General features: G+C 41.4%; 1 protein-coding gene across 1 annotated transcript in view; it reads left to right on the forward strand.

Annotated features, from left to right (window-relative positions):
• The first annotated feature begins 1,984 nt into the window (after positions 1–1,984).
• Positions 1,985–13,051, forward strand: part of LOC147334921 (E3 SUMO-protein ligase ZBED1-like) — a 144,913-nt gene continuing 133,846 nt past the window's right edge. Inside the window, exons 1-3 of the mRNA XM_086286022.1 lie at positions 1,985–2,284; positions 2,371–2,488; positions 2,620–2,756. Coding sequence (XP_086142148.1) covers positions 2,183–2,284; positions 2,371–2,488; positions 2,620–2,756 — 357 coding nt within the window. The 5' untranslated portion in view covers positions 1,985–2,182. The remainder of the gene's footprint in view (positions 2,285–2,370; positions 2,489–2,619; positions 2,757–13,051) is intronic.

Here is a 13,051-nt window from a genome sequence, read left to right on the forward strand (position 1 = left end):
GTCTAGTGGTTATGATTGCCCTGTTTTGCAGGTTGCTGGAGACTGAGGGGCAAGCAGAGGAGAACTAAGCTGTAGAAAGTTGGCCTGAAAAGGCTGCCACTGAGTGGCTATGCACTGTTTTCACAAACAAAATAATTCACATGCTGAAAAACTGTCTGTCAGTCTGGGTCCTTGTTACACAGTTTAATAATCAGGAACATGGACAGAACAGAACTAAAGGGAACTTCATCAGGCAGCCCAGCTAGATGCTCACTTCTTATGTCTTCTTATGTCTTTTTATGTAAGACCTAAAAAGCTGAAATACATAACCAGCGGTTTGAAATTCATCTCATGTTCAGGTTTAAAGCTTTAAAACAAGTACGTATGAAACTAAGAGTCACAAGGAGTTAAATGTAATCTGACTATTCTTATCCCTGTCACTGTCGCAGCCAGTCAGGCCAGATAAAGAATGAAGGTATGTGAAGGTACAGCACACAATCCCAAAACACAGATCCATAAATAAGAAACTGAGTGGCAGACATAAGTACGTTCATGATAAACACTTGGTAACTTTGGATTATTTTTGCTACCGAGGAATTAGACTGTAAAGACTGACATGTATTGTTTTTTTGGGAAAAGACAATTCTTTATTAATATGGGCTGGTACAAATATAACACTCTTCTATTTAATTCAAGTACTCCAAGCACTTTCTTACTCGAAGCCGTGTTAACACATTCACACACATTTATTTAACTGTTTTGCATTGGGATACTTTGAAATCCCTGGACATGTACCATACAGGTGGTGCATGCATGCAAGTACAACCAACATTTTTTTTTTTTTTTTGCTTTCTTCCTTGTAACAAGTCATTGCTGTAATCGGGACTGAGAGAACAGCTTAATTATTTTCTACATTTTGGACAAGAGTAATGGACTGTTAAATGAAAGGTGGACGGGAGAGAGGGAGAATACTAAAGTTAAAGGTCAAAAAACAATTCCCTGTCAGAGACCAGGCAAATCCAGCTCAAATATGAACCATTAGATTCTTTATATTTATACTTAAAAAGGATGTCCATGAGCTACAACCTTAGAAAGAAAGTCATTAAAAAGCTTTATTTCACTCTCTATTTTGTTCTCTAAAAGATTTTGTAACTGTCTCGTATTGGTGTACTGCTAGTGATCTGTACACAGTGATCAGAGTAAATCAAAGTGCAGGTTTTTCTTCTGGTTACTTCCATTGCAGTGGTTGTAGTTCATGTAGTTTTGGTCAGTCAGTGTAATAATCAGGATCATGAACAGGATCACATGTTGTAATGAGTGAATGAAGTCTGACTGCAGATTTTCCTTCTTCTAGCTGTACTGCCTGACCTTTGACCCCATGTGTTGATGACTCTTCACATTACTTTTGGGGAGAAGTAACTTGACCAACACAGGTCACAACGAATACACTGAAATATTTTTCTGTCGTTGTTTATTCTTTAGAATTGTGCTCTCAGTGATGGCTGTTTAATTTGTTGCTAAACTCTTCAACATTTCTGGCTCTCTGACAAATATAAAGACAGGAAGTCAGAAAAAAAATTCCTCATGATCATAGTTAATTAAAAAATGAAAAAATAGGGTGATTGCATGAGAAGAAGCTGAAGTTTTTACACCACTCAGTGGAGACTGTCTGTTTTTGCAAAAAATCTAAAGGGATTTTAGAAGATTTTTGTTTGTTTTGTTTCCTAAACGGAAGCCGTGTTTACAACTGCACTGATTATTCAAGTGGCATTACAGCTTTGCATTTACAATTTAAAGTAATTCTCAGTGAATATCAAAATAATTTAAAGCTGGACAGTTCCACACTTTATTTAACAATTTATTTTAAGGCAATAAAACAGATGTTACAGGAAGAGATTCTTACAGTCTGATGTTGTCTCTAGTGATGGGACGTTCTGTATCGAGGCTTCGGAGCGTGTGTCGAGTAATGGAGGGGGCGTTTCCGCGAAGCGCGTATCGAGGCTTGCTTCATTTATGGGAGGAGCTGAAAATGATGACGTCTGAAGCCTCGCTGCCCGGCTGTACCACGTGACTGGTTCATGAAGTGGTTCGAACTTTGCCGCGAGATATGACAGCGATATAAACCCCTCAGACTTCATTCAAAAATGTGGGTGTTTGATGGAGAGTTGCGGTTAGTGAGAGTTTGGAGACCGTTTGGAGGTTTATGAGAGTGAGGAGAGAAAGTCAGGAGAGAATGGAGCCAGCTAAGAAGAGGAGGATGTCCTCCCCTGTGTGGGAACATTTTGATCTTATTCCTCCCAACAAGGTATGTAAATTTCTACAGAAGATGTATTTTCATGATACTGATGGTGCAATACAATTTATGTTGAGCTGTCTTGACTTTTGTACAAGGTGAAGTGTTTTCTATGTGCCAGGGAGCTGGGATATAACAACAACACCTCATCCATGCTTAGGCACTACAGAGCTTTGCATGAGAATAAGGGGAACACCGATTGTGGAGCAAGACCAGGTGAGCCATCAAATGCAATGATAATATAGGATGCAGTAATGTTACTAAATGATATAACAATATTATACAACTGTTATAAGTTACGTATGTGATATTTATATTTGTGCTTTATCTTTATTGTCTTTCCTCAGGAGAACAATCTCAAATAGATGAAGACCTGGTCAGCATGGTGATTGAGGACTTCCAGCCATTTAGCATTGTGGAGGACAAAGGATTCAAAAGATTTGTTAAATCATTAAATCCTAGCTATGTTCTCCCCACTAAAAAGGTCATAAAAGCAGTGAAAACTTAGTTTTTACAGAATAAAATGTGAACAGGCAGTGTGTGGCTGTTCATACCTCAACGTTACAAAAGCACAACCACTGTCCACACCCCAACCACACCTCACCTCACAGTAAATGATCATTTCCATTTCAAGCATTTCCAAATAATCATTTTCCATACTGCCACTATAAATATACACAGTATACTGCCATCACTACAATATACATGTTTTACACACTCCTTTTGTTGTTGACATTTACAGGCTGTGTGCAAAATGCCACACTCTTCAAATTCATGCCAGCTATTATTTTTACGTCCAGTAGGTGTCCTGCTAGAGCAAATGAAGCTTCATGAAGCTTCGCGTTGGGGTGAACCAATTGGATGAAAAGCTTCAGTGCTTCATGGGGCTTCATCTGCCCATCACTAGTTGTCTCATCCTGTCAGGGCTCTGTGTGCAGGCAGGCAGAGATGAGGATCCAAATGCAGGACTCAAACACGGAATTGAAACTCAAAAACCTCAGCTTTATTGCTGGCAGGAAAACAAACATGAAGTGATGATGGAACACTGAGACCAAGGACACACAGGCATAATCTGATGGTACGACGCGACACCGAGCATGGGAAAACACAGGGCTTATATACACAGGGTAGTAACGGGGGAATCGGCAACAGGAGGGAGACACAGCTGGGAGAGATCAGGGCTAACGAGACAGGGGGAACAAAGCTGCACACACTAACATCAGACAGGAACAAGAACCTTCAAAGTAAAACAGGAAACAAAACACACTTTACTAAGACACAGACTTGACAGAGACAGACTTGACACTGACCAAAGGCTACTAAATGATAATCATAATCACAACAGTATCAGATCATAAATCATAATATGGAAAAACACCAAGAACCAGAGAAACAAAGGAAAATCCATGATGCAAAAGCACCAAAACATAATGAACTCAAAATACTGGGTCCAACGGACCCAGAACCGTGACACATCCAAAAGCCAAAAGTTTTTCTGGAGGTTTTTTTTTCTCTTGTTTTTCTTTTTCTCTTTCAATTAAAATAAAACAAATGAGAGCAGACAAGCAGAGCTGTGACTGATGTTGGTACCAGACTCAGTACAACGCATAAAGCGGTTCATTCCCAGTTCTCTGCTTTTAAACTTAAGGTTGGTCTTTGAGGTTCAAGCTGAGCAGCAGCTTCTGTAAAACTCATTAAATACATACTTTTTTCTTTTTGCAGAACTGACTCCAGAATCAAGTTGACTCCTTGCAGAAAGCCTTTTTTGCTGTCCAGCACTCATTACTTCAGCTGAAACTTGTTCTCAACACAGACAAAACAAAGCTCATGTTGTTTTCCAAATCAAGGAGACGAGCCCAAACCATCCCATCAGTAACCACTCTTGAAGGTAATAAAATAGAGTTGGTTCACACCTATAAATATCTGGGAATCTTAATTGATGACTCGCTTACCTTCAAACCACATGTGGAGAATCTTGTGAAAAACCTGAAGTTAAAAACTGAGATTTTATTTTCAAAATAAGTTGTGTTTCTCTTTTAATACAAAGAAGCGGCGTGTTGCTGCAACATTCTTGCCTGTGCTGGATTATGGTGATATTCTATATATGAATGCTTCTGCTCAATGTCTTCGAATGGTTGATTCTGTGTATCATGCTTCTCTGAGGTTCATCACTAAGCGTAAATTTCAGACTCACCACTGTGAGTTATACTCTCAGGTAGGATGGCCTGCTTTGGTAAGTCGGAGGAACTCTCATTTATACAGTTTTATATATAAGGCAATACTTGGGTTGCTGCCTTCTTATCTATGTTCCCTGCTTGTAATGAAACATGCTGATCGGTATTCTCTTCGTCCGCATGGTTACTTGTTGCTTTCTGTTCCATTTGCCCGAACTGAACTTGGTAGAAGAGCTTTTGTCCATTTAGCACCCTTGGCCTGGAACAAACTGCAGAATGACTGGAAAATGACTGAATTAATTTCATTAAGTGCTTTTAAATCTAAACTACCAATCCTTGAGGCCAAGTCCATAACATGCAACTATTTAAATTAGATTGATTGTCATTTTAACAGATTTTTTTTATTTATTTATTTATTTTTATTTGAATTTCATTTTATTTTATTTGTATTCTTTCACTTATTGTTGCATGTGTGTTGTTGCTGCCTGTGTTTGAGTAATTTCTGTAACTGTGAGACACCTGCTGCTGCCTATCTTGGCCAGGTCTCCCTTGAAAAAGAGGTTTTTAATCTCAATGGGATTTTCCTGGTTAAATGAAGGTTAATAAATAATAAATAAATAAATAAGTGGTCCTCAACTAATGATGTAATTAAGTTTGTTGTCATATACGGCATTTCATACAGAATGTCAGAAAATCAAACCAAATTACAGACTTCTCGCAAGCCTCCATCAACAGTCCAGACCAGGGGTGTCAAACTTAAAACGACGACATGGGTCGTTGCCCAGGGCAGCATCGTTGGGCGGGCGAAATCATGGCAAAAAAAGTTGCTTGCACCCATACTGCCCCGACATCATGCCTCCGCATTTTGTAGATTACATGGGCACGGATCGGTTTTCTATCGCCCATTTGCGGGGAGTAATGGCGCCCTCCACTTGCGAGGTGCGCCTGCTGCTTGCCGCATGGGGAGGAGAGGGGCGGGCCGGCGGGGGATTCTCTGGCTGGCTGGAGCAGCATCTAATAACCAGCTCAAATATACTATATTATATACTATATATAATAACCGCCAAATAAAACAAAATAAAAACAAAGCAACAAACTAGGGCTGTCAACGTTAACGCTGTTATCACGATTAATGCAATTAAAATTTTTAACGCAATTAATCAATCTGGAGCGCAGAATGACTCAAAATCCCTGTAAAGTCTCTGTCAATGCATTTCGGGTAGTTTGTCCATTTTGCGCTCCGGAGGGGCTGATTGCGTTAAAAATTGTAATGACGTTAACCGTGATGACAGCGTTAACGTTGACAGTCCTACAACAAACACAAAAACTGAAGACATTATGATATCGACTTTTGCACCAATGTGTTTTCTAAATTCTGTCACACACATACACAAAAAGCAAGTGCGAGGGCCCTCGGTGCGCCCGCCCTGTCCAAGATGTGTACATGACACGGTTTTGTAAACGGACTCAGGCGCAGACCAGGAGACTTTTGCAGAAACTGATAGTGTGTCTATTTACAGTGGTGTCACCAGGTGATTATATATATACAAAAGGTATAGCATCCCCGGTTGAAAAGATGGTCTCTCAAACTGATGGTTCACAATCCTTTTATTAAACAGCCGTGTATGTGAACACACCGTAAGAGCTACAACATACAGAATAAAAGACTATTAGTAAATCAAACAGTGTGTTACCTTTAACCTTTTGACTTATTCATTAATCACAAATTAATTCTCCTTACCTTACATAACAAATAACACTAAAACTTGTAAATTATTGCATATAACAGGGAAATCGTTGCATCACTGCCTAAACATGACGAGGTACGTTAGCGCCCTCTAGTGGGTGAAAACTTAGCCTTTATGCTTAGTAGCGGTCAGCAGCTATATGCTCCGTAAAACAACAAAATACATATCTACAGGAAAAACTTTGTTACAAACCTTGTTCCCTCATCAACCAGGTGCTAAGAAACTGCTTTCGACTCAGTGTTGCACCTTAATAGCCGTTCTTTTTCCCATTCCCGTCCATTAACCATAGAGCACACCTTCTCTCTGTGCATTAAAACTCGCGCTTCTGCCATATGGTTTACGCCACTTGATTTACGGCACCTTGTCGCTCTGTGACTTTCAAAATAAAAGCATTCACTCCAACAATATAATAGCCACTCATAAGTTTACAAAACACTTTACCAAATATTAATGAGGTCATTTACACAAGGTGCTCGGGAGGGGTCCGGGGCTCCAGGGGGGGAGGGTCCAAAACCACACTCTGCTCTTTCAGCCAACATTCCCACTCTTTTCCCACTCCAGTCGCTCCTCTCGCTCACTCGGGGGTACAGGGACGGGTCTGGGGGGGGAATCTATGCACACACAGAAAATCCAATTAGCACTAGATCACAAGGAAACTCACAGACTTAGGCAAATTGCTGAAGCACTAACGCGGGTGAGTCAACGTTCCAGCGACGAGTAGTGTAGAGCAGAGTGAAGCTGACCCCCCACCCACTTGAAACGTAAAGGCAAATAGGCGGAGCGGTTAGTGCTACGTTTGTGCAGATTTGTGCAGGTAAAATTAGCGTTTGTGCTGCTACGGTTTCCGAGATATTAAACTTTATTTTATAGGTCATTCAAAGGTCACCATCCCCCCAGACTGCTCCAAAACGGGCCAAAATGGTCTACTTTTTTAGTGCTACGTTTGTGCTGGTTTGTGCAGGTAAAATTAGCGTTTGTGCTGCTTCTGTTTTAAAGATATTAATGAAAATGTAAAGGTCAACCAGCCCCCCCACATTACCCAAATCCAACAAAAGTGGTATCAAACGTTTGTGCTACATTTGTGCTGGTTTGTGCTGCAAAGATTTTCGTTTGTGCTGCTATCATTTTAAAGATATTAATAACAATTTCTAGAGGTCATCAGAGGTCAACCAGCCCCCCCACATTAATTAAATCAAACAAAATGGGTGTCAATCAACTGTGCTACGTTTGTGCTGGTTTGTGCTGCTAAAATTTTCGTTTGTGCTGCTTCTGTTTTAAAGATATTAATGAAAATGTAAAGGTCAAAAGGTCAACCAGCCCCCCCACATTACCCAAATCCAACAAAAGTGGTATCAAACGTTTGTGCTACGTTTGTGCTGGTTTGTGCTGCAGAAATTTTTGTTTGTGCCGTTATTATTTTAAAGATATTAACAAAAATTTCTAGAGGTCAACCAGCCCCCCCATATTAATGGAATCAAACAAAATGGATGTCAAACGTTTGTGCTGGTTTGTGCTGCAAAAATGTTTGTTTGTGCTGCTAACATTTTAAAATGTTTAATAAAATAACGTCTTGATGCGTGCTTAATCATCCAGGTAAGTAAATCCCAAAAGGTTGATTCTGTTCATCTGGACATTTTCAGTTGGAGAAACGTTTCGTCACTCATCCAAGTGACTTCTTCAGTCTCAGCTGACTGCAGGTTTCCCCAACCTTATAAACACCCGTGAGTGAAGTTGCCCCCCCTACCTTCTTCAAATCGAACAAAATTGATGTCAAACATTTGTCCTGCAAATTATTTTGTTTGTGCAGGTTATGTTTCCCTAATTTTATAAACAGTACATGTACAGTGAGAGAGAGAGATGTTACATCTGTCTTCACTTGCATCCCAGTCATAGAAGCGTTGGAGGTCGTTCATAAGAGATTACAGGATCATCCCAACCTCAGCAACAGGACCACTCTCAGCACTGATCAGTTGTGTTTGCTTTTGGAACTGTCTTAATTCCACCTATTTTGCATAAGGGTCAGTACAGGCAGAAATCTAGGTGTGCCATGGGTTTCCACAGGCCCCTGGTCAAAGTCACCAAACCAGTTCGTAAGCAGGTACAGGTGTGGCCAGAAGGGTCCTCAGAGGCACTGCTTTTCCACCACAGGCCGCCACACACGACAACACCACAGACTTTCAGGAATATACAGAAACTGTCACTGCCTACATCCCAAAATGCATCGATGATGTCACAGAGACCAGGACTATCACTGTCTGGGCCAATCAGAAACCATGGCTCACAGGTCAGGTTTAAATGCTCCTAAAGTTGAAAAATGCAAGCCTTCAGAGCCGGGAATTAGGTGAGTCTAAGAACAGCAAGGGCAAACCTGTCACGCGGCATCAGCTACAGCAAAGCTTCAGCGACAGCAGAGATACTTGGAGGCAGTGGCAAGGAATACAAACCATCACAGACTACAAGCCCACTCTACAGACCGTGGTGACACAATCCCCAGACAGTGTGTGGAGATCCCTCCACCATCATTACTGAACCCAAGAAGTCATCTATCTCCTGCTTTAAGGACTACCGTCCTGTCAAACTCACCTCCATCATTATTAAGTTAAGTGCTTTGAACGGTTAGTCATGCATCAAATCAAATTATTGCTTTCCCCCAACCTGGATCCATTTCAGTTCGCATACCAGTCAAAACGCTCAACCGATGATGGAATTTCAACTGCCCCTCACTCAGCCCTCACACATCTGAACACTAGAGACTCATATGTCAGAGTGCTGTTCATAGACTTCAGTTCAGCATTCAACACCATCATTCCCCAGCAACTCATTCACAAACTGGATCTGCTGGGGATCAGCACCTTGCTGTATAACGGGCTGCTAGATTTCTTGACAGGAAGACAGCAGACAGTACGGGTCAACAGCAACACCTCCAGCCCAAGAACACGGAATACGGGGGCTCCCCAAGGATGTGTGTTGAGCTCCCTTCTCTTCACTCTGCTGACCCACGACGAGATCTACTACAGGGGTGAAGTTAACCATCTGCCAGAGTGGTACAGCAACAACAACCTGTCCCTGAATGTGGAGAAGACCAACAGTGACTCTACTTCCTCTGCAAACTGAGAAGCACAAGAGATTCAACCCCCATTATGAGCACCTTTTACAGAGGCACAGTTGAGAGTATCGTCACCAGCTGCATCACTGTGTGGTATGACTCCTGCATTGGGTTCTGCAGGAAAAAATGACAACGGGTAGTGAGAGCAGCCGAGAGCATTGTGGGGACCTCTCTTGCCTCCCTCCCCAGGAGATCTACTGCACCTGCCTCATCTGGAAGGTCGTCTCCATTACAGGTGACTCCACTCATCCCTTCAACAGCGTCTTCAGTTTGCTGCCATCAGGAAGGATACTGAAGAGCCTCCGGGCCAGAACCAGCAGACTGAGAGACAGCTTCGTCCATCGGGCTGTCAGGATGCTGACCATCTCTGGATCGAGAAGGGGGGCCCAAGGGTACATCTTTCGCCATCCTACAATGCTGTGATTGTAGCCATTCCCCACTTTCTGTGAATGGTACTCATGGCCATTGATCAATAGGCTTTGATTAGTTGTGTCAAAAGTAGATCAATGGTCATAAGAATTTGCATACTAACAATCATGGAATTAACCCCCCGGCACATTGTTCATTCAGTGGTGCTAGTTTCCTTCACTATGCAAATGTACTGTTTATATGGTTGGGGAAACCTACAGTCAGCTGAGACTGAAGAAGTCACTTGGATGAGTGACGAAACGTTTCTCCAACTGAAAATGTCCAGATGAACAGAATCAACCTTTTGGGATTTACTTACCTGGATGATTAAGCACGCATCAAGACGTTATTTTATTAAACATTTTAAAATGTTAGCAGCACAAACAAACATTTTTGCAGCACAAACCAGCACAAACGTTTGACATCCATTTTGTTTGATTCCATTAATATGGGGGGGCTGGTTGACCTCTAGAAATTTTTGTTAATATCTTTAAAATAATAACGGCACAAACAAAAATTTCTGCAGCACAAACCAGCACAAACGTAGCACAAACGTTTGATACCACTTTTGTTGGATTTGGGTAATGTGGGGGGGCTGGTTGACCTTTTGACCTTTACATTTTCATTAATATCTTTAAAACAGAAGCAGCACAAACGCTAATTTTACCTGCACAAACCAGCACAAACGTAGCACTAAAAAAGTAGACCATTTTGGCCCGTTTTGGAGCAGTCTGGGGGGATGGTGACCTTTGAATGACCTATAAAATAAAGTTTAATATCTCGGAAACCGTAGCAGCACAAACGCTAATTTTACCTGCACAAATCTGCACAAACGTAGCACTAAAGAAGTAGACCATTTTGGTTTGTTTTGGAGCAGTCTGGGGGGATGGTGATGTCATCAGCAAAAAATATAACTTTTAATATCTCAGATACTGTAGCAGCACAAACGCTAATTTTACCTGCACAAACCAGCACAAACGTAGCACTAAAAAAGTAGACCATTTTGGCCCGTTTTGGAGCAGTCTGGGGGGATGGTGACCTTTGAATGACCTATAAAATAAAGTTTAATATCTCGGAAACCGTAGCAGCACAAACGCTAATTTTACCTGCACAAACGTAGCACTAACCGCTCCGCCTATTTGCCTTTACGTTTCAAGTGGGTGGGGGGTCAGCTTCACTCTGCTGTAGTGTAGGTCTGCCATCTTAAAAAGCCCTTTTAATTGTAGTAACCAGCGCCAGGTGTGATGATGAGCACAGGTGTGTGGGCTAGGGGTGGAGCCCACAGTGAGCACCGCTGTGGCCAGAGAAAGAGGGAGAGAGAGAGAGAGAGCACAAGAACAAAACACGTGTTGCCTAACACGGAATCAGCCGGTGAGGCACAGGGACCGTGACAGTACATCCTCATCTTGGACAGGGAGGAATGCTGGTTTGAGCGCGGAGTCAAGGAGGCCATTTACGTGAAAAAGGAAAGACCATCTCTGAATCGAGGAGGGGGCCTAAGGGTACATCTTTCGCCATCTTACAATGCTGTGTTTGCAGCCATTCCCCAACTCTCTGTGAATGGTACTCATGGCCATTGATCAGTGGACTTTGATCAGTGGGTTTTGGTCAGTGGTTGTTGATCAATGGTCATGAGAATTTGCATAATTAAGATTAAGGAACTGACCCCCCAGCCCATTGTTCCTTCAGTGGGCTGGTTTCAGTCATTATGCAAATGTACTGTTTATAAGATTTGGAGAAACCTGCAGTCAGCTGAGACTGAAGAAGTCACTTGGATGAGTGACAAAACGTTTCTCCCACAAAACGCTACGTCCAGATGAACAGAATCAACTTTTGGAGATTTACTTTCCTGGATGATTGAGAATGTATCAAGACATATTTGACAGTTCACTCAGACATTCAACACAACAAAGCCTGTTCAGTGGCTTCAATTATATTACAAGTTTCTGGTAAAGAGTTCATTTCAGAAGATTTTTTAATCACACATATTAAAAATCACTTCTCACTCTGTCATTACTAAACAAACACGTCTCCATTTACCAACAGTGTCAGGATCCTGGGTCACTCGACCCAGCACTTTGAATTCCTTGTCTTTATGATATCATAGAGAGTATGAGTAGAAAAGAAGCCTGATGCTCCGGCTCACTGGTATTACTTCTATACATAATGACCTTTTTATTTAACATTGTTAAATATCATGGTCATATCTAATGCACTCATCCATTGCTGAAACAGTATAGCTCTATATGACAGGAAATAAGGAAACGCATAATGAGTCTACTCTAAGGAGCTTGGAAAGAGAAGTGTCTGGACTTCTTTAAGTTTCTTGAAGATGTCTCACCTCTCATCTGAGAAGCTTCTTCAGTTCTGAGAGTCTACTTACAAATCACATTATGCATACTGAGTTTAAATGCTCTCTTTAAAGGCTTCACCTGTTCATTATTTCTCATTTATTTATAAGTTCTGTCTGCCTTTTATCATAATTATCATTTTATTCTGTTTATATATTTCCATTTAACCTCTGCAGATCAGGCTAATTTCACTGAGTGCAGAATACGTCTACAAAGCCGAGCAAAAGAGCAACATCACAATAACATGGCTCAAAATTTCAACACTAACAGGCCTCCTGACTTCCTGCAAAGAGACCTAATGAATGTGAAAAGGAAAACACATCTTTATTCTATAACAGTGAGACTAACACTGAGGCGTATCCAGATGAGCACTACAGAGGATGACAGTATCATTCAGTTCACCTGGAACGGATGGCTTGAGTGTCTTCTTAAGTCATCTGAGACTCAACGACACAGGCACATATCACTGCATCGCTATCCTTAAGAGAAAAAATAGGTCATAGGTCAAATCATGTGACCTCAACGTTACAGATAAGATAACAATACTAGCTCCTTTGGGTTTGTTTATAGCACTTTCACTCAATCTGTTTGGTAAATAATAGGCCAGTTATGTACATATAGAAAGTAGGTGCTGCTACTGTTATACATAAGTTGCTTTTAAAATTCCTCAGAGCTGTATCACAGTGTACTTTTACATCCGCCTCCACTCCTCTACATTTACATTTATAAAACCAACCGTCTTTTAAGTGAAGATGCCAACAAATCCGTACTATCCTGACCAGTTTCTTCTAAAACAGGTTATTAGGCTAGGCTTCAGTGGTGGCTGTAATTCAGGAGGTAGAGCCAGTCTACTGACTGGAAGGTTGGTGGTTTGATCCCTGATTACACGAGTCTGCATGCCAAATATCCTTGTGCAAGATACTAACCCCAAGTTGCTCTCCAATGCTTCCGTGTTAGGGGTTAGATAAAAGCATAGAAGAAAGTGTTTGGTT

The sequence above is a fragment of the Aulonocara sp. 'chitande type north' Nkhata Bay genome, linkage group LG3 (assembly GCF_057382095.1).
Source record: "Aulonocara sp. 'chitande type north' Nkhata Bay isolate Kocher_YH1m ecotype deep benthic linkage group LG3, A_spYH_male_GT1.1, whole genome shotgun sequence".
Lineage (NCBI taxonomy): Eukaryota > Metazoa > Chordata > Actinopteri > Cichliformes > Cichlidae > Aulonocara > Aulonocara sp. 'chitande type north' Nkhata Bay.